General features: G+C 41.2%; 1 protein-coding gene across 1 annotated transcript in view; it reads right to left on the reverse strand.

The window, feature by feature from the left end:
- Positions 1–1,715: 1,715 nt before the first annotated feature.
- LOC147727491 (alcohol dehydrogenase E chain-like) overlaps positions 1,716–22,676 on the reverse strand; it is a 523,815-nt gene continuing 502,854 nt past the window's right edge. The window contains exon 9 of the mRNA XM_086961567.1: positions 1,716–2,193. Within this exon, the coding sequence (XP_086817693.1) occupies positions 2,169–2,193 (25 nt within the window). The 3' untranslated portion in view covers positions 1,716–2,168. The remainder of the gene's footprint in view (positions 2,194–22,676) is intronic.

The following is a 22,676-nucleotide window of genomic DNA, read 5'->3' on the forward strand; positions in this document are numbered from 1 at the left end:
TTTGTGCTACTTTCCTGTTTCTCTTGAAAAGTCTTGTGTGCATTGTGTATATGAGTGAGTGAGTGAGTGAGTGAATGAGTGAGTGAGGGTATTTGTAGAGCGCACTAATGCTGAGGCGTCTTGGCGCTATATGAAGTGAAACTGAACATGGCGCTGACTAAATTAATGCTGAAAAAAGAGCCAGGTTTTAATTTCCTTCCTGAAAACAAGTCGGTTAGATATCATTCTAAGATGAACGGGGATTGAATTCCAAAGCTTAGATGCCAGGAAGGAAAAGCGTTTTCCTCCACATCTTACTCTTTTTATCTTGGGGATTGTGGCCAAATCCTGAGTAGCTGACCTTAAGGAGCGCGTTGGCAAGTAACGGGAAAACATAGATTGTATGTCCTTGGCTCCACCACCAAACAAGGCTTTGTGTACCAGACAAAGCGTCTTAAAGTTGACGCGTTGACGGACAGGAAGCCAGTGAAGTTTTTTATACTGTTTGATGTAGGGTGGTGTTTGAGAAGTACTCTGGCCGCCGCATTCTGAATTGATTGAAGTTTAGAGAATTGGGCGGCGCCAGCTCCTAGATAGAGAGCATTCCCGTAATCGATTCTAGATAGAATCGTTGCAATTATGACTGTTTTCCTCAGGGAAAAGGGAATGAATGGAAGGATCTTTCTCAGGCCTCTTAACATAAAAAAGGAGGCAGATGACAATTGATTAGTCTGAGCAGCCCAGGTGAGATCTTTATTGAACATAAAGCCAAGGTTCCTGACTTTGTTCACTGGCATGGGACAGTCACCAGCAGTGGATGGCCACCATAGCTGATTCCAGATCGAGGTTTTCTGGCCGAACTCCAAAACTTCAGTTTTGGTGGTGTTTAACTTCAAAAAGTTAGAGTTCATCCATGTCATCAGAGCAGATGTACACTCAGAGAATTGCGCTGCCATAACTTCCACCGGATAAATGACAGACACTATAAGCTGAGTGTCGTCAGCATATGACACAAGCGAAAAGCTGTGATCTTGTATTAATTTAGTCAGAGGGGCAACATAAATATTGAAAAGTGTAGGGGAAAGGGCGGAACCCTAAGGGACTCCACCAGGGAGCATAAATTCCTCCGATTGATATCTCTGGCTAGGAGATATCTGTATATGTTAGGGAGTGTCTTATAATAAATACATATTTTTATAAATACACTGTGCAGTCTTTTTCACTTAATCTATACATATAAGATTATGTTCTGGTAAAACAAGCTGCTTTACACTCCTTCTGGATTAGACTAAGGGCTGCTCTCCACAGCTACCACTGAGAAAGCTTTCTAAGGTTGCTAAGACCACTCAAATCACCATAAGGGTAGTCTGGATTGGTGCAGGGTGCCCACTTACATAAGTGTGCATCATATACCAAGCTAGCTTCTCACACGTATCTAGTTAGACCTATGTACAGATGGATTTGAACGAGTATGTATGTGTCAAGAGCATAGTAAACCACTGTCTTTCACTGCTTCAGCAGGGGCAGCAGATATCCTCCCGGCCATCAGCCCCTGATTATAATACCATTTGGTCAGGATAAAAAAAAAGATAAGGTATTTTACCTCATGCACTATGTTTTTGCATTGCTACATTATAAGCCAATACAAATGTATGTTTTTGCTCACAGTTGTCTGAAAACAAGAAATCTATGTTCTTATTTATTTACAACCCAACCCAAAAAAGATGACACAAGTATTGCAATATGTATATATCTTTAATAGGGACCCCCATTAATCAAATTTGAGGTGCAGGTATCATTCTTTTAAATCATTCAAAATCTCACATATTGAACGTGTTCTTGCATTTTAGTGTTTCTATAATTTGTTGGTGCTTTAGAACTGTATAATATAAAAGCATAACAATATTAGTTATGTGTGATGAAAACAATATATGGCAGTATTTTGTTCATCAGAAAACTGGAAATACAAATTTGTCTAAGTACTAATCCTTTGCATACTTATGATTCAGTTCTGCTTTTACCTCATTTTCTGCTAGTTTACAACACAATGATTTTGTTCTCTTCACATTTAAACATTTTTGAACAAGTTACAGTCATTCCGTCCATGACACATCATCAAGAAATTTAATGAGCATTTGGATTCGTGGTAGAAATAGTTTCTGTTGATTGTTATCTCCATTGACAGGATTTCAAAATGTCAATACACAGCGGATACTGTGAACAAAAATAAAAGTTGTATCAGTGGGTTGAATTAAATAATGCTATACATTTGAGACTGATAGGATATAAACTTGCAAACAATGGTGTTAATCTTTAGGATTGGCCTCCGAGGAGCTTTAGCTGTCTCGTTGGACTATTGTTTTCCAAACAAATATACATTTTATACATACATAGAGAGGCTCTCACCAATTGGTCTGTTGAATTGTCAATCACATTTTGCTTCCTCCCACTACAACATATAGCTTGGGCTAATAAGCCAGCCCACTTTACACATTCATTTGCTTCATACATTTGATTGAATGCACACGTGTGTTCATATTGTCCGCAAAACAGATACTTTCTGTTCCATTGTCAAAGCTCTCACAGAGTGTGCTTTTAAATTGTATTTTTCTATATTACCTTAATTGCTATTTGAATGCACCCAGGGTGCTCAGTTGCATGATGTTTTACTTTCTTGCTCCTTCTGAAAATGTGCTGTCATACAATGTATACGTGGAATTGTTGTAGTAGCCTGCAAGTTCAGTGTTTGCTTCATTTTCCGAGCGCCCAGAGCCTCTGTAGCAGTGCACGTCTCATTCTAGGCACTGAGATAAAGATTTCCCCAGGTGCTCATTAAAAAAGAATGCAGCAGCGAGGAATGAAGGGTGGGTGCGGTACAACAGCAGGGAATCTAGTGGACATGATATCCTGATGGAATCCCATCACTATCCCGACGTGGTACTTCAAGGGAGGCAGTGTGACCGGCACTCTTTTGCTTCATTGAGTTATGTGCATTGAGTTTATATGCTAATGCACTTCCCACCTTTACACGCCCTTTCACCTGGCTCTACCCGTTTGCCCTGATAGAACGGCGTAAGGTGTTAAGTGCATTTGCATGTAAAAAGCCTGCCGGGGGGACACAGAAAAAACCTTCTCATGTCAAGGGAAGAAGAAAGGTGTGTGTGTGTGTGTGTAGGGAGGGGGGTGCAGCGCCCCTTGATAAGAGGAAGATTAGAATAAGGGGGCAAATGCTGCATTTTTTAAAGTACTAGCTGCCTCTCTTTGTAGTCAAACATGGAACAACTTGCAACAAACTGCTGAAAATGGGAATATGGAACGGTAAACAGTCATAATATCGATTCCAAAATATAAAATGGACATAATATCGAAGTAAAAATATAGAATGGACAAAATATCGAATGGACACAATATAGTGGTTAAAAATATCGAATTTAAGGTAAGTAATATCGATTTTCAAAATATAGAAGTCAAAATATCGAAGTATACAATATAGGCAATAAATATATAGATTTTTTAATAATATCAATTTTTTTAAAGTGTTTTGTATGTTAGTATATGTGTGAAAAGTGTATATTAATTTTTGTAATGTATGTTTAATGTATTTTAAGTAATGAATTTTATGTTATTTAATTTTTGCGTAGTTTAATTCTGTAGCGGGTTGTGGGTTTATAGGGGAATAGGGTGGGAAGTAATTTAATTATATTAAATTAAATAATAATTTTTAGCAATTATTATTAATTTTTAATTACATTTTGCTTTTTAGTTCTGTAGCGGGTTGTGGGTTTATAGGGGAATAGGGTGGGAAGTAATTTAATTGTAATGAATTAAATATTTTTATTTATTTATTGGTATTCATTTTCAATTCATTGTTATTTTTTAATTGGTAATTAATTTTTATTAATTGCCAATTAATTTGTATTAAATGATTAATTGTTAATTATGTTAATTTTCTACATTTATTTTCTGTAGCGGGTTGTGGGTTTATAGGGGAATAGGGTGGGAAGTAATTTAATTGTAATTAAGTAAATATTTTTTTTCATTCATTGGTATTGATTTTAAATTTATTGTTAATTAATTTTTAATTGGTAATTAATTTCTATCAATTGGCAATTCATTTTTATTAATTGGTAATCATTTTGCATTAATTAAATTTTTGATAATTATGATAATTGTATTAATGTATTTTCTGTAGTGGGATGTGGGTTTATAGGGGAATAGGGTGGGGAGTAATGTAATTGTAATTAATTACATGTTAAAAATACTTTTTGTGTATTGATAATTAATTTCCTGTTAATTTTTAATTGGTATTAATATGTATTATTAATTAGTTTTTGTTATTGAAAATTAATTAGTTGTTAAATAATTATGAATAGGTTATTAATTTTAATTTATTGGGATTGATATTTAATTTATTTTGAATAATATATTAAATCATTACTTTCCCTACTGTTAAACTCACTGGAGTGGGAATAGTAATTGTCACCCTCCCGCTATCCAACGCTTTCCCTACTGTTGCACTCTCTGGAGTGGGAATAGTATTTTTTACCCCTACGCTATCCAACGCTTTCCCTACTGTTGCACTCTCTGGAGTGGGAATAGTAATTTTTACCCCTACGCTATCCAAAGCTTTCCCGACTGTTGCACTATCTGGAGTGGGAATAGTAATTTTCACACTCCCGCTATCCAACGCTTTCCCTACTGCTGCACTCTCTCGAGTGGGAATAGTATTTTTTACCCCTACGTTATCCAACGCTTTCCCTACTGTTGCACTCTCTGGAGAGGGAATAGTAATTTTTACCCCTACGCTATCCAATGCTTTCCCTACTGTTGTACTCTCTGGAGTGGAAATAGTAATCTTTACCCTTTGAATATCCAACGCTTTCCCTACTGTTGCACTCTCTGGAGTGGGAATAGTAATTTTTACCCCTACGCTATCCAACGCTTTCCCTACTGTTGCACGCTCTGGAGTTGGAATAGTAATTTTTACCCTCCCGCTATCCAACGCTTTCCCTACTGTTGCACTCACTGGAGTGGGAATAGTATTTTTTACCCTCCCGCTATCCAACACTTTCCCTACTGTTGCACTCTCTGGAGTGGGAATAGTAATTTTTACCCTTACGCTATTCAACGCTTTCCCTACTGTTGCACTCACTGGAGTAGGAATAGTATTTTTTACCCCAACGCTATCCAACGCTTTTCCTACTGTTGCACTCTCTTGAGTGGGAATAGTAATTTTTACCCCTACGCTATCCAATGCTTTCCCTACTGTTGCACTCTCTGGAGTGGGAATAGTATTTTTTACCCCTACGCTATCCAATGCTTTCCCTACTGTTGCACTCACTGGAGTGGGAATAGTATTTTTTACCCCTACGCTATCCAACGCTTTCCCTACTGTTGCACCCACTGGAGTGGTAATATTTAATGTTACCCTCCTGCTATCCTACGGTAAAATATTGTACATTTTTTTATTAATAACTTAAATTAATTATATCTTAATTTTAAGGTTATTTGAGTATTTTTAAGTATGTTTTAGTTAATTATATTTATTATTTCATTAATTTTAAATTACTTTTAAGACATTTAAAAAAATTCGATATTTTGACTGACTATATTTTTTACAGACTATATTTTGGATTCGATATTTTTGTACTTACCTGTTTGTAGATAGGAATTCGATATTTTGTCATTCTATATTTTGGTGACTATATTTTGGTAAGTCTATATTTTGTCATTCTATATTATGTCAGTGATCCATATGGAACTATATGCAAGGCTGACAGCAAAAGTGAATTGTAGCAGGAACTTAATAATAACGCAAAAAGTAAAAAAAAAGATTGTTAGATGTTTCTTAAAAACCCAGGGGCATATTACCAAGGGGGGGCAATAGGCAATTATCGCCGATTTAGCAGCCGTTTTTGGCGGCTAAACGGTGATAATTCTATCTCCCTATTAGCAAGCAGTCGCTAACTGATGTTAGCGACAGCTTTTAGGCGATAGCGAGTGGTTTGGGGCCCGCTTTGCATGTCAGCGATGTTTATCGCTAATGACATGTAAAGTGGGCGTACCCAACAAGTTAGCGACTGAAAGCCGTCGCTAACGTCGCTATCGCCTATTAGCAAGGCAGGCGTAGCGTTGGAAATATTCACGCTAAGCGCAAATATCTCCAAATACTAACACCTGCCCAGACCAGTTCTTAGCCATGTTATCCAATGGGAGGTGGATAACATGGCTAAGAGCATTTCGTCGCGAATGCGTGAATATCGCTGTATTTTCAGCGATATTCACGCATTTCGCCGCTATCGCTGGATATTTTAGCACAATGGAGAAAAACGTTGCTAATGGCATGTTTTCTCCGCTAACATATCCAGCGATAGGCAGCGATAAAAAAATCGTCGCTAAGCCTATTTAGCAATAAATATCGCTACTTGTTGGTAATATGCCCCTAAGTGCTTCTTCCAATTATGCAGCTTACAAATATGTTAAGTCCAGCCCTCATTAAAAGTGCAAATACGCGTTTTACCTCTTCATACCCGACTGTCACAGAAAAATATTTTTAGTGTGCTCTTTAGGAACCAAGTTATAATCTTCTAATCTATGGAACGTATGTTTCAGTTGGGACAGTCAGATATTGGATTTCGTATTTCTGTGATTCTGGATTTCTGAAGGATGGCACCTGCCTCATTGAGTCACAAGTCAAAGGGGATTGGAGTTCAATCTTACAGTTCTCTGTCACTATCTTACTCATCTTCTTTGAATACTTCCAATTAATTTTCCATAATGATGAAGGAATGCTACTGGCTTTGAAGAGATTGCTGTAATGTTTGCTGACAAGCTATGTAATGATGTGCTCTTTGTAGCCATCATTGTCAGTAGCGTATCTCATGCAGTTAAATGGCACTCAAATGCCCCTTTTTGTGTTTATTTTTGAAAAGTCCATGAAGTGGCATATACGACTGATTCTGGTGGCTCAATCACTTGCATAGGGATTTATCACGTATTCAATGCACATGGCCTTCACTGTAGTTCAAAGAGATCCTTCATTGCCGCACACAGATAAATACATTAGAGGGAACATTGCAAGCAAAATGCATGGAACAACTGAAAGCTTTTTTTTTAAAAGACACTTGTAAATCCTCCACATCAGTGAGAGATGTTTATTGAAAGCCAGTGGTGGCCTTATTTAAGTGGCAGCATGTGTATTTTTCATATGCTTGCAATAAATGTAATTTATTTCAAATAGTTTTTATTGATATTTTCAAAAATTAAAACAACAGTGAATAAAGGACAGAAAAACGTCAATAAATAATAAGCTCAAGATACAAGGAAGGGGAAGTTCCATTATACTAACATGCATATGAAGGAAAAACATAGAATACAAATTGGAGGTCATTAGATTTAATATAATTTCTACTATAAGTACAGCTGGTGAAGTTGACTTCCTGACATTATGGCACGAGGCACGAATGAACCAACTTCCAGAGGAGGGTCAAAGGGAGTATATTTATAGACCATCCAAGTTAAAACCCCTGCTGAGACTATAAGAAACACTAAAAAACTTGAAGGTCTGGAGTGAAGCTGAGTCCTCTCGGTTCTCACAAGAAACAATATGAGCTGAACATGCCTTGAGCCAGCCCACAAGTGATCAAAGGACACTGAAAATGAGCTTAAATTAAAGTCCTATCAGCCCACCCTCGTAGCGGAGCATCGTCATTTAGGACGTCAGGAACCAAACCGGTGTATCCGTGCCCAGATGTATTGGCTGGATATCACACGGCTTGAGTTCGAAGAATGAGAGTGTCCTCGCCACTGGCGGTGCTGGTACAATGCAGTGCAGTGAAGATAAAGTGAGTGATATTAAAATGACGGTCAAGGCAAAAAAATTATTTTATTAGTATTCACCTGGACGTCACGTTAAAAAGGGTGAAAGAACAGTGTGAAAAAATCACTGTATTCTTTGCTAAGAGGTCAATGGGGCCAACATGTTTCTGCCATAGGGTGAAAGTACACCGGCATTCTTCAGGGCCAAGGATGTATAAATGCTACTGCAAAGATACACTCTAGATTAAGTTGCATGACAAGTGAACTGTGAAACTACAATAAGTCTGGCGAGTGTGGTCACTTAGACCATCCTACCGTATCCTTTCAAGTTCTGTAGTATGTAGTAGGAGGCCTCCCTTTCGGCTCAGGATTACGCCGAGAGGTACCGACGGAGAGAGCGGGGCCTCATCCTCCGAGCCGTTGCCGGGTGAGGTGAGGCTAGATTCCCACAAGTAGTTGGGGATGGTATCCTTTACAGTGGCGAGGACACTCTCATTCTTCGAACTCAAGCCGTGTGATATCCAGCCAATACATCTGGGCACGGATACACCGGTTTGGTTCCTGACGTCCTAAATGACGATGCTCCGCCATGAGGGTGGGCTGATAGGACTTTAATTTAAGCTCATTTTCAGTGTCCTTTGATCACTTGTGGGCTGGCTCAAGGCATGTTCAGCTCATATTGTTTCTTGTGAGAACCGAGAGGACTCAGCTTCACTCCAGACCTTCAAGTTTTTTAGTGTTTCATATCGAATGAATGACCAAATGTGCATTTGTACATTCACATCGTGTCTAAAATCTATAAAGTGCCATTTCAATAACCTTGTAACGAACTGAAATGGAAATCAGAATCTAATTCCAGGAATATTTCCCTTGACTGGATTTAAGATACATAAAACCCCTTTCTCAAGCAATAAATATAATTTAAATAAATGTGACCATTACACCACCATGCTGAGGCCAGAGCTATAAGCTTTACCAAGGCTTGTTGTTTTCAGTAAAATACTGAATGTGAACGTCAATTTGAACCTCTACCCTTCTGTTCTTCATTGACAGTAACCCCTCCAAAATGATTTCTCTCCTTTTCCGAGGACAAAGTGGATTGCCATCAATTCTTAAACGTTGGGGAACCCAATCAGTACCAGATCTTAATGATAACTTATGAAATGTTTTGGGTTGTTACCTCCCGATGAAATGCAGAAATCAACAAATATGAACAAATAAAACCATTATCTGTAAAGACAGAGATATGGCTATGTTAGACCTGGCATATTTGGCACTCTGAGCACTTTACCATAGCTAACCAGTGCTAAAGTGCAAGTGCTCCTTGTGTAAATTGTATTGGTGATTGGTTTATCCATGATTGCCATATTTGATTTACTAGTAAATCCTTCGTATAGTGCACCAGGTGTGCCAAGTGCCTGTAAATCAAATGCTACTAGTGGGCCTGCAGCACTGATAGTGCCACCCACACGAAAAACCTTGCAAACATGTCTCAGACCTGCCACTGCAGTGTCTATGTGTGCAGTTTTTAACTGTCATTACCACCTGGAAAGTAAACCCACTTGCCAGGCCTAAACCTTCCATTTTCCTACACGTAGACCCCCCTTAAGGTAGGCCCAAGGCTATCCCATGGGCAGGGTGAAGTATATTTAAAAGGCGGGACATGTGCTGTTGTGTTTTTCTTTTCCTAGTAGTGAAATACTGCTAATTTCATTGTTCACTATTGCAAAGACTATTTCTCCCATTGTGTAACATGAGGATTGCCATGAACTATCTTTTAAGTGTAATATTCCACCGGAGTAGATAGAGTTTGAGAGTTTGGGGTCTCTGAACTCACATTTTAAAGGTAGGTCTTTTGGTGAAGTTGGTTTTTAAATTGTAAGGGCATTTTCTTGCTTAACCATCTGTGACTCTGCCTGTCTGTAGAATCCATGTCTGAGTTTGGCTGACAGTTGGGCTCTTGTGCATTGTTTAGACAGTCACAGAAAGGGAGCGGAAGTGTGCCTTGCTTATCCTGATGGACCTTCCTGAGCTAGAATGGTGTACGCCTTGCCATAATTGTTAAAATAGAAAAAAAATTATGATTACTGCAAAGTCATATTGAGTGTAATCTGTGTCTTTCCATTTTGGATTTATTCCTCTGTAAATGCTTTGATAGGCTAGTGCAACCTCTTGTTTTGGATGGTGTTCAATCCCCCCCCCCCCCGGTCCCAACCCTGTGACGTTATTTCCTCTGGGGGGCTCTTATGTTACTTAGGCTATTTTGCACACCATGCCACCTCTGTTTGAAACCAGTCATTTGCAAATAAGTCTTCACCCTGCTCCAATAGGAACAGTCCAACCCGAACTTCAAGGCCAGGTTCGCCCTGAACTGGAACACAAGTAATTTTGGACCAGTTTTGCCCAGATTTGGGATCATCAGCTAGTTTTACCTTGATTCCAATGAGTCAGTGTACACAGGGCTCACGTCTGAGCATGCCCTTCCCACTTAGGACGATACACTGAAAACACAAAAATACTCATTGTGCCACCCACTAAAGTAGCCCCTTAAAACATGCCTTAGGACTACCATTCCAGCCTGTAGGTTCTTTTCAAACTGCCAATTTGACCTGGCAAAATAATCCATTTGCTAGGCCTAAACCTTCCTTTTTTTTAATACATACAAGTCAACCCTAAGGTAGACCCTGAAGGCTAATAGAGACGGGTGCATTGTACTTAATAAGTCAGACACATGGGTTTATCTTTTACATGTCCTGTTAGCAAAAAACTCCTATTTTGTTCACTTCTGTGTGGCTTATCTATTCTATTGGACAACATTGAGTTACCTTATTGTGTTTTATGAGTGTTTTGAGTGGGAAGCAGATAGTAATATCATTTTTCAGATTGAAACAAATCACATTTTAAATTGTAAGTCGGATTTTATATTACAATTATGAAAATCCTACTTTTAGAAAGTTAGCATTTTCTTGTCATAACCATTTGGTGTCTGTTGCTAGTGTTCTGGGTTCACATGCTTGTGAATGACTTTGCAGTTGGGCTTTGTGCATTCATCTAGACCATGACAACAAAAGGGAGTAGGCACAGGCAGGATGGCTAGAGGCAGAGCTGTTCAATGCCCCACTTACACTTCAGAGGGTTTGCTTCCAGCACTCACACAGGACCCTGACACTCACCTTTTGCCACCCAAGACTTCTGGAGTTTTGGCAGAGGAAGGAAGAACGTTTCAGAACCAGATGTGGGGGTAGTATAGGGAATCCCCCACTCCTAGGGCTGGCAGCAGGTATAAATACTGGACCCTCAGAATACCTCTTCAGTACACTCCTGGGCCTGTGGAAGATTCTTCAGAAGTACTGCCTGGACCTCCAGAGGACAGCACTGTTGCTACTAAACAACTGCATTTCTACTTGAAGGCAAACTGGGTCATCTTCTTGAGGCCAGACCACTGGAAGTGACTCCAAGGGATAGTTGGCTGCCCTCCAGTGTGAGCTACAGGAACAAAACAAGCTACTGAGTCCTTGAGCCCTGTACCTGGCCTCTACTTGAGTGAGTCCCAAACCCCACAATGTGCCTCCCAGGTCCTGGACCCTTGGAAGTGGTGTTAGAGGTACCCCACCTGCCTAGCCCTAAAACTTGGGACTCAGAACTTTTTTCACCAAAAAGTGACTGAAGAACTGACAGAAGACCAGGACCTACTTGCCAGCATTCTTCTCTGCAGCAGCAAATCCTGCTCAGCAGGATCTCTCAGCGATAGTATCCAGCTTTGTTAAACCCTCTTCGGTTCAGCCTGCTACTTCCTCCTGTGGGAGATTTTCAACTTTCAAAAATGTGTCCAACTCCCAGGTTAAATTCTTCACCAAGCATGACGTCGACTGGTTCTCCATAGATGACAATGACCTCCTCAACCTGGAAATCTAGCTTTTCCGCTCTGTGCTTTTTCCCATCATAGTCGAAAGTTTCACCAAGACTTTGTCCAGCAGCTGCCTGAAAACAATGACTCCTCCTCTGATAGTTTACTACTTTACCTCTAGCTTTGCTTGGACTTTCAAGACATTTTCTAAGACCAAAGGTAAGATGAGAAAGGACCCAATTCACCACCTGTGTCCGACCCACACGGAATCATGGTTGGCTTTAACTTTTGCCCGACCAGATACCTGCGGTAGGAGCTTTGATCTTTTAGGTGCTAGACTTCACTCAAAACGTTTAACATTCATAACACTGGTTCTACTGATAAGATTTAATTCATTTTGGGGTGATTTTATTTATGAACATTTTCTCTATTTTACTAGATTGGTTTGGGATTTTTCTTGTGTTACGTTTTCACTTTACTCCTGTTTGTGTGCTGCATAAATGCTTTAAACAGTGCCTCTAAATTAAGCCTGACTGCTTTTGTACCAAGCTACCAGAAGGTTAAGCGCAGGTTAATTTTGTGCCTTTTGTGGTTCACCCTGATGGGCACTGTGTTTGTTGCTTGAGATGGGTTTCACAATCCTCAAACTATAACCCTATTTATTACAGATATCCTAGTGGCTGAAGTACTGTCAAGGAATTCTTCTAGCAAGTCAAATGTGACAAAAGTCATGATTTTATTAAAGTAATTTTTGAGAATTCCAGGAAGCGCAGAAAGTCTGTTTTGTTGTTCCTTTTAGATTTTCTAGATTTGACAGCTGTCAGATATAGGAAGTTTGCACATTCATGCGTTACACATAAAGTACAGCAATGGTAATCCTCCTTTAGAACTTAGAGAACAGAAGAATTAGTTAAAATGTTATATGGCTCCTATAGTTGATTTTTTCAAGCGGCGAGCTGATGACTTTTTTTTTTTTTAAATATATTTTATTATTTCCACACTTTGCACATTGCACATTGTACAATTAAACATTTCATATTAATCATATGTAAAATGAAAACAAAGAAAAGAAATCATTCTATTATATATATATACAGTACATCTTTTAACTCTTCATTACAATAAAAAAATCTTAGTCTTACTGCGAACCCATATTCTCTTTCCATCTAGATATAGGTTCCCAGATTCTCAATCCTCTCATTTTACCCCTTACCGAGCATATATAGATTTTTCCAAATTATATGCCTCTAATAAATTAGCCAACCAATTTTGCATGACAGGTGGATTTTTATCGAGCCATGCTCTAGCTATAGTCAATCTGTAGACTGCGGCAGCCACAAAGATAAATTTTCTCTGTGCAGTTCCCCAATCAGGGTCTATCCCCAACAATAACAATGAGGGGGTGAGGGTTATCTGTATATCCAGTGATCCATTTAAGAAGCGTTCTATATTTCCAATCAGGGTATACAGTTTTGGACAGGTAACAAAGACATGAACTATATCTGCCTCGAGGAAGTTACACCTCGGGCAGGTGATACCAGTAGTGCCTCCCCATTTAGCTATTCTCGCTGGGGTAAAATATAATAAGTACAGAGTTTTGTAGTGCTGGGATTGAAGGGGAGCAGAACACAATACCATACGAGCAAGTTCAAGTGACTCCTGAAATATTTCATTCGGAATGCTCAATTTATCTACCCATTTGTTACAGTACTTTTCCATATCATCTACATTCCCTTTCACCAAACATGCATACAAACTCCTAATTGTACAGTCTGCAGAGACTTGTATTTTCTCCATAATTTCGTTTCTTTGGTACCCTGCGGGTCCTCCTTGTTTATTACTCAAAAAGCTCCTAACCTGGAGGTATTTGAAAAACGACCTCCTATCGATATCGTATTTCGCCGTAAGGTCTGTAAACTGTACTATCTCTTCCGTGTCCCTCAAATCCCCGATCTGTACTATTCCTCGTTCAGCCCAACTAGCCATTGTACTGTCAGCGAAGACTGCCGCAGGGAATGACCTATTCTTATATAGCCTAGTATATCTATTGAATCTTCCAAGCCCTGTCTTTTTTAAAAAAGCATTCCAAATTCTGACTGCTGCATTAAGTGTTTTAAATCTGGTCCTTTTGTAATACCCATAATCCGTGCATTTTAAGAAGCAATTTTCTGCTTCCTCTCCTAGAACAGCCGCATAAATTTCTGTAGACATGGTTGTCACTTTTTGCTCATTACCACCCCCCCCCCTATTAACCCCTGCATATATTGTAGGGCAGCCGCAAAATAATACATTCTAAAGTCAGGTACTCCCCAACCCCCTCTCTCTCTCGGTAAAGCCATAAATCTGTAAGCCCTTCTGGTCTTACCCTGTGCCCAAATGAATCTATTCAAAATAATCTCTAATGAATTGAACCATTTAGTTTAAAAAAAAAAGGGGGATAGCTCTAAACAGGTAGAGGAACTTGGGGAGGATTAGCATTTTAATAACATTAGTAGTACCTACCAAGGATAAATGCCGATTGTTTAGCCTTTCCAAATTAGTTTTAACCTTTGATAATAGGGGGGCAATATTCTTTTCAACAACGTTATCTAAGTCTGATGAGATAGCCACCCCTAAATAAACTGCTGAGGTAACCACCCGTGGGTCATTGCAGCTAGAGTGTGCATTTTCTACAATCTGCGTCTTTGATTTGTTAAGACTATATCCAGAAATTTGTCCAAACAACTCAGCTTCACCTTCGACTTCACTAATTGACAAATGAGGATCTGGAGTAAGTATTGCCACATCATCGGCGTAGGCCAGTGATTTGACCACACATCCATTCACCCTCACAGGAGGGATCAGTGGGTTAACTTCGAGCCTATGGAGCTGTGGTTCTAAATAAAGTGCAAACAACAATGGGGATGAGGGGCACCCTTGTCTCGTCCCCCTGCCAATTTTAACATCTGCCGAGTACCCTCTGTTAACTCTTATTTTAGCCGTAGGCTCCTTATACAGCGCCTGTATAGCCCTGATGAATCCTTCTCCTATCCCAGACCACCTCATAGTTTGCCATAAGTACTCCCAGGAGACCCTATCAAATGCCTTTTCGGCATCTAAAAAAAGCGCTGCCATAGGGTCTCCCAGGTTACCTGCCGCGTCGAACATAGTTACTACCGTCCTAATATGCTGCATTGTCCCTTTACCGGGGATAAATCCATGTTGGGCAGGACTTACCAAGCTCTCAATGATCCCTGACAACCTTGTGGCTAAGATTTTAGAGTATACTTTAACATCAGCGTTCATCAGTGTTATCGGTCTGTAGGACCCTGTATTTTTTGGATCCTTCCCCTTTTTTAAAATTACATTGATGTCCGCACCCCCCCATGATTGAGGGACCGACTTTCCCTTTTGTGCCATAACCATGATGTTAAACATGTCATTTGTCAGTGAGCCTTTAAATACTTTATAAAACTCCACCGGTATCTGGTCCGGCCCTGCCGCTTTACCTGATGGTAGACTACTCAATGCAGCATTAAACTCATCTATATGTAGTGCCATTTCTAAGTCTTCTCTTCCCTCTTCAGACAATTTAGGAGAATCAATTTCCCTAAGATATCTTGCTATATCAGCAATGCTTTCTTCCTTCTCAGGAGTGTAGAGAGTAGTGTAGTAATTCCTAAATACTTCTCTGACCCGTTCAGTCTCACATACCATATTGCCCTGATGATCCTTAATCTCTTTAATATCTGAAGTAGCCAATCTTTGTCTAGTGCGCACAGCCAAAATATGCCCTACCCTCTCACTTAGTTCATATGCATTCTCCTTTTTGGTCAGGTAATTCTTTGCTTCTTTCTCAGCAATACCTTCTATTGCTTCTGATTTTAGAGCTATGATTCTAAATAAGTGTGTTTCTACTGGAAGATTCTGTGTTATAGCCAGGGCTAAGTCTTCTTCCTCTTTTATCAGCCTCAGTCTTACTTCCTCTAGTCTTGCCCTTTCTTTCTTCTGCTTTGCTAGGACAAAACTTATAGTCTCTCCCCTTATCCCAGCCTTAAAAGCATCCCACACAACACCTGGTGATGCGGTTTCTCTATTAATTTCCCCAAAAAATTTAATCCATTTCTCCATATGTTCTCTATATGCGGGATCTATTAGTAAAGCTCTTTCAAAAGTCCATTGTGTTCTAATATGTTGTACCTGCCCCATTTTCAAAGTTAGTATCAATGGACTATGATCTGACACTATCCGGGGCTGCTTCTCCATTTGCGTTCCCTGAAGTAATGTTCTAGAAATTAAGAAATAATCCAACCTAACCAGAGTCCTATGTGGGGCAGAAAAGAATGTGCTGCCATCTGCATGCGGGTGTAGCTTAACCCAAGGGTCTATCAGAGAATTATGTGACACCAGATCTGCCAAAGCCTTATATACTTTCTTCTTCCTCCCGCCATACTTTCCTCCAGCCTGCAAAAAGGAGCTATCTGGTACATGAATGTTTAAGTCCCCGCAGCATACAATAGGCTCTGGCCATTGAGCTAGTTCAATATCTAGATATTGCAAGACATCTGGATCATCCTCAGTAGAGCCATAAACTGTAACTAACGTTAAGGTCTCCCCTTTAAAGCAAATTTCAAGGATCACCCAACTCCCCCATTGATCCTCTTTCTTTCTTCTTACTACTATCTCCCTATTTCTACCCAAGACTGCTACCCCCCTTGTTTTTGTCCCCTGTTTAGTATTTGCTAATAATCTAAACCCAAGTTGTTCCAATAGATACCCTCTTGTACCTTCTATGTGTCTCTCTTGTAGACATACCAAATCCAATTTCAAGGATTTTAACAAGGCTGCCACCCTCATTCTCTTAGTAACACAATTGAGTCCGCAGATATTAATAGAAGCGATTTTACATGTCATCGTAATTTTTGTGTACCATATACTTTTAAACTTATACAATGTGCAACTGTGCTGAATCAAATAATGAATACCAAAAATTTGTGCATTTTTCCCCTCCCCCCCGCCACCCCACCCCTCAGCTCCCTCCCCTCCCTCCACCACCCTCCCCCCTTTACGGGCAAATAGGTCAAGAAGGACCTATGTGTGGCCGCTTTTGAATTGCGTCAGTCGCTTCCCCCCTCAGCCTGTATAATCACAAGCCGAATCCATGAATCATCCTTTCTCGTCATACAAGACTATACATTTCTACACACCCGCCTGATATATCATTTCCAACAACCCCCCCTTCCTGTTTTTCAACTCTTCAATAAACTGCTGTGCTTTAATTTCTGAGTTAAACATTCTTATTTTCCCTTTTGTTACCACTTTCAATTTAGCAGGGAAGAGGAGGTATGCTTCTGACCCTAATGCCTGTAATGGTGCAATCAGCTGTCTAAGCCTCCACCTTCTCTCTACCGTCACATGGCAGAAATCAGGCCTAGCAAAGAATGAAGTACCTTCAAATGTCCTCTTACTATCGGGTCTGGCTTTGGCGATAATTTCCTCCCTCAGCAAGAAATTCCCCACATTTACTAAAATTGCTCTGGGAAAGGAGCCCTGTCCATCTTTTCTTACTCCCTGCTTCAGTGTGAAGGGGTATCTATGCGCCCGTTGAATCTCTTTGTCCCACTGCCAATCTGACTCTGGAAAAGCCCCTTTCAGCATATTCACCACGAAGCGCCTCGTGTCCTGCCCTTCAATCCCTTCTGCCACACCCAAAAGTCTAATGTTATTTCTTCTCTGGCGATTCTAAAAATCTTCCAGCTTCCATTTGAAATCCTCCGAAAGTTTTTCTTGATCCATCTTAAACGTCTTGAAATCTCCCATATCGTCTTCCAGCTTGCCTGTTCGTTCTTCTGGTTCCGTTACTCTTTCAGCTAATTCATCATATAATTTATTCATTTTCCTCATTGTGTTCTGATTTTTTTTAGCGTCCTGCCTTGCCCTCCGACTTTCCGTTCTAGCCTCTGCTTGCATCTGCTTAAGAGTGTTGAATAGAAGCTCTACAGGAATCTGTTGCGTTGTCCCACCAGGGGGGATTTCTGGATTATTATCATCCATTTCCTGGTATGACTGTGAGGTCGCTGAGTAGTCCCATAGTAGTTTCTTCTGGGTCCCCTCAAACCCCCCTGTCAGCTGCCTGGATAGCTTCAAAGACTTCTTTTTCAGGGTGGTGTCTTTATCTGTACTGGAGTCAGAGCCAGAGCCTGAACACTCCTCTGTACTCCCAGCACTTGTCTGTTCTAGTTCTGATTCCTCATTTAAGGAATAAAAACAATCACCCTCAGCAGAGCCGCCTTCAGCTTTTTCTATTCCCTCGCACACTCCGTCTTTGCTTGCAAGGCTAAGGGTGCTTCCCCATGTTTTGGAAGACTCCCCCATTTTAAATTCATCTCCTTTTCCACTAACATTAGAGCCCCCAGCATATCCGTGTTACCAAACTCAAATACGGCCTGCCCTAGGCTCTCACCAGTTTTAGTTCTTTTTCCAACCCCAGGGTCGATAACATTACCTTCTGGGCGCAGCATCTGATCTTCTCGCTCTGCTTGCTCTGGTTGTGCTGACAGATCCAGCGTATGAGTGTCCGCGGTTGAATCGCGCTCCAGTTTGCTGCCTGTATCGAGCTTGCGGCGTTGCCTAGCAACCTCCCCCTCAGCGTCGTCGGCGTCCTCGAGGACGCTCTCCCGATCACCTGGTTTTCCGCCGCCTTTACCGTGTCCATTGGAGCCGCTGATGCCGTTGTTGCCGCTGTCCTGTCTGCCTCTGACGCTTGCTGTATCCTCCACATGCTGAGAGGGTAGTCTCGGTGAAAAGGCCTCCGTGACGGTAGGTTGCCGCATCATTGTCTCCTTGCTCTTCTGCTTCTCTTCGTTTCTGCCCGCTTTGCTGGGGATTGCCGGTCGTTGTGCTGCTGTACTCACTTGTACCTCAGGGGCTGGCTTAGCTTTTTGCTCTGTTTTCTTTTTCCCCCCGATAGTGATTCCTGTTTTAGGGATGGCGCCGGGATTGCGTGTGGGTTTACTCATATCCTCCGTATTCGCAGCTACTCCTCCCGGCATCTTTTTTTCCCCCTTCTCTTTTTCTTGCTTTTCTTGCTTTTCTTGTTTTGACGTTCTTGCTGGCATCTTAGTCGCTTGTGCCTGCTGCGCCAGTAGTTTCCTTTTAAGCCCAAGCCCAAACACACTCATCAGGCTTCTAGCACCTCTCTTAAGCCAGGCAATAACTCGATAGTAGTTTTGAATATGTTTCACGGCAGACCCTGGATAAAACACTCCGGGTAGCTCGGAGTCACCGTATAATGTCCATTCAGGTGCCATTCAGGAAATTCAGGATATCCGTGGATTTCAGCATCTCAAAACCATGCTTCTAAGTCCTTAAGAGAGGGGAAAAGGTGCGACTGCTCACAGCAATCCAGCGTCGGCCATCTCGCCTCGAGGCCTAAGTCGCGGCGAGCTGATGACTTAATGTAAATGAAAACATATCTTTTAAACTAAGTTAAAATAGCAGTTCTACTTCTGATAGCATCTTAAACCTGTCTTGTGAACTACAAACCTTAGTCATCTAACGCTGCAGTGGTGGGGAGTCCAAACAGTACCATTTTAGGTCAAATATTCTAACCCATGTGTATATTCAGGGTGAGATGCACTTCCCCTTTACAATCTAAATTTCTTGTGATTTACTGGTGGACATATATTCTCACAGTAGTCAAAAATGGCTTTTGAGGACACAACAATGTCCAACCTAGTTAAGACTCAAATCAAATCTACCTTGGAAAGTAAAGGTTTAAGAAAATGAAAGTGGTACACCTCGAGTGGCCTAAATTTCACAATTATAAATTAACTAGCACATACTGGAAGAGCAGAACATGTTTGCAATTACCTTAGCAATTAAACTAATTGACAGAATTAGACTATTTAGGAAAAAACACTTCCTGTGAGTATTGCGTTAGTCTGGATGAAGAATGAGAAAATATAATACATGAAATAAGAAATACTCAATCTGTAAATGGTAGAGGCAATGATGTTGTGCCATTAAGATAAGCACACAATAATAGCGAGTGGTATATGAAACCATTACACTTTAAAACAATTAAATACCAAGTAATTATGTGCTCTGTGTTGAATGAGTTAACACATGCAAAACAACGCTAGGGAAGCTACTATAAACAGTACAGTGATACAAATGTTTAAGTGGATAGTCAACCTGTTTTGATATTCCATAATGAAGACAATTATTTGACAAAAATCAGCTCTTCGATCAATGTGAAGTTAAAGAAATGGTGACTATTGGGACAGAAAGATCCGCTGCCTGGTAAGAGATGTGTACCCCTGCCCGGAGTGCCCCACTGTACTGTTGTATGGATCTCTAATTCTGATTTGTTTTGTCATAGGAGAACACGGATCATGCGTGTGTGCCATGACATAGGCCTGTCTCATGGATTGTGGGGTATTCTTGGACCCGGAGGGGCGCCCAAAGCACTGCCCTCCCGGTGGTGTAAGGCCACTGCCTTCACTAATAGTTAAGCATTGTAAGTGCGGTGGTAGCAGCATACCGCGTAGTGCTTAGGACTTTTTAAACGTGTCACTGGAGTGAAGCCTACAGGCTCACTCCCCTTTTTAAAGGTTTCACTGTGGGTGCCTAACTCACCCCTGGCCTACATTAAGTTGATGTGTAAGGGCATGCGTGATGAAAACATGTGCTGGGTGCATGTGTGCTCACAAGAAGTACACTACACAAAGGGTGAAGTGTGGAACAGTGCACGCATGGTAAATATGTGTATGCTGGTAGTGTGTTTTTACACTAGCACATTCTGGTACAATACAGAAAAGCTGCAGTACTGAACAGGATGCACAGACTCAATGTGTTTGCTGCATGTCAATATGTTTGTGGTGACATAATACATGAAGATAACAACGATGTGCAGTGAGTGTGCTGTGGATGTATACTGAGTGCAAGTGTGCCTGCACTGGTATATTACATGGAGGACATCGGGTTCCCTTTTGGGAAGCCCATGTCTGCCTGGTGGAAAACATGAGGAGTGGAGGAATTCCACCCGACCGTTTAGGTTTTGCTGCATTCCTGTAAGTTGGAAGGGACATGCACTGGAGAATGGGAAAGCAAAGCTCTCGCTGTGCATTTCAAAGTGCTCTTTGATTCAATTATATATCACAAGGAAGGGGCATGGAAATATCTTGGGAAGAGATGGGTGGGGCTGATAAGGGAATCATAAAGAGTAGGGCTTTGGGCTCAGGATTTACCTTTTGAAGCACATATCACTGTGTCTGACATCCACTCCTATGCATCTTGTGGGGGCTTAATCAGCTTCGGAGTCCTGCCTCCTGTGACAGGGCTCCCCCAGGGGGGAGCCCTATCGTGAGGACTCCCCATGCAAGGTGTTTGCAATCCTTTCATGCATCGATCAGACCGTAGCTCATGTGCTGGACTGATTTGGCAACCCCCGTGCGCGAGGAGGGACGGCCATGAACTGAGCAGAGAAATTAGGGTTATGTGGAGGGAGCCAGGCCAGCATGACCTCTTGGTGGGTGGCCCCATGTGTCAGAAAGAGGGGTCAAAGTGAACATCAATGCCTGGTCAGAGTGACCTGACTTGTGAGTGCCGTAGTAGTAACCCCATATGCCACGAGGGGCCCCTGGAGACACTGACGTCAAGGGTTTGGGCTGTCCCTCTGGACCAAAAAGCTGCTGCTGTGACCAAGGCGGGTACAGCCTGCATACTGTGAACTGCACTGAAGAAATCCCAAGGATCAAATGGCATCACCGGAGCCCCGTTGGAGCAGGGAGATCAACCCCCCCCCCCCCCCCCCCTGTGAAGGGAAGTGAGACTCACTGTGCAATCACTAGAGCAGGAACAACCCCGATCGCTAAAAACAGCCAGTAGCGTCGCTCGGAAGAGACTGCCTGCACCTGTCAGGTGCTGCCGCCTGTGACCATGTGCAGCTCAAATTTGCTGATCCGGAGCAGGACTTTGATGTGCCACTGAGTGGTTCCATACCGCCAAACAGGTAATCCATGAACTGGGTCTTTGGGACCACGAGGGACATACTACAATAGGTACTGTGACCCCTTATACTCTTGTGACTGAACTTCTGAAAGGAGTAAGGAGAGAGAATCCCTGAGTACAGCCTAATAGTTTGCATTCCCTAGCTTTGGCCTGTCGCGAATGGGGAATAACATTGAACTTGTTGCACTAAAGTAAGTGGGGCAGGCAGTGCCCTGACAACTACTGACCTCAAGGGGGATTACGTTATTGCTTTTGAATGTCATTTACATTTGCATGTGTAGAATTAAAATAAAAAAATACTTATTTTTTATATAAAATCAAGTATTTGACTGGACATTGATTTATTGTTTTCACTGCTTGCATGTTAAGTTATGAGTCCTGTTCACTGATGTGTATCTATGCTTCCCCATGAAGGAGCCTTGACTGCTTGTCCGATGCAACCTCAGAGTCAGGTGCAAAACGGGTGCTTGGTCCAGTTGAGCGGGATCCATAGTAAGTCAGAGCCTAGGACATTTAAAGTAAAAGGCCTTAACCTCCACTGGTGAGCACAGTATCTCCTGCTGGTCCACTGAAAGGGGTTCTGACAGTGACATTACCAAAGGAGGTTTTGTGTGAAATAATGATGGAATACTTTCAATCAAAGGAAGAACATTGTAAAGTAGTCTGTAAAATTGCACAAGTCTATACTCATCTGTACATAGGTCATGAGCAGCCATAGAAGTGTGAGGAGGAAAGTTTGCACAGATCTCAGAAAACTGTTACTCAAGCTAAATTCTTGCTATCAATAAAGCTGGGGTTCTAGTCTATGAGTTGTTAAACTAGATGATTCTCAAAAAATACCAGTTTGTCATTAAAAAATAGAATATGGTAGTCAAAAATATGCATTAAAAACTAAGTTCTGTGCTAATCCAACTCTCATGTTTTTCTCTTGCTCATACATCTCTAAATAAATGGGAGAACAGATTCTCTCTTATAATAAATACATCAAGTCAAAGCCCTAAATCAAATAAAAAATGTCCATCCAATGATTGATCCAATG

The sequence above is a fragment of the Lissotriton vulgaris genome, chromosome 3_1, assembly GCF_964263255.1.
Source record: "Lissotriton vulgaris chromosome 3_1, aLisVul1.2, whole genome shotgun sequence".
Taxonomy (NCBI): domain Eukaryota; kingdom Metazoa; phylum Chordata; class Amphibia; order Caudata; family Salamandridae; genus Lissotriton; species Lissotriton vulgaris.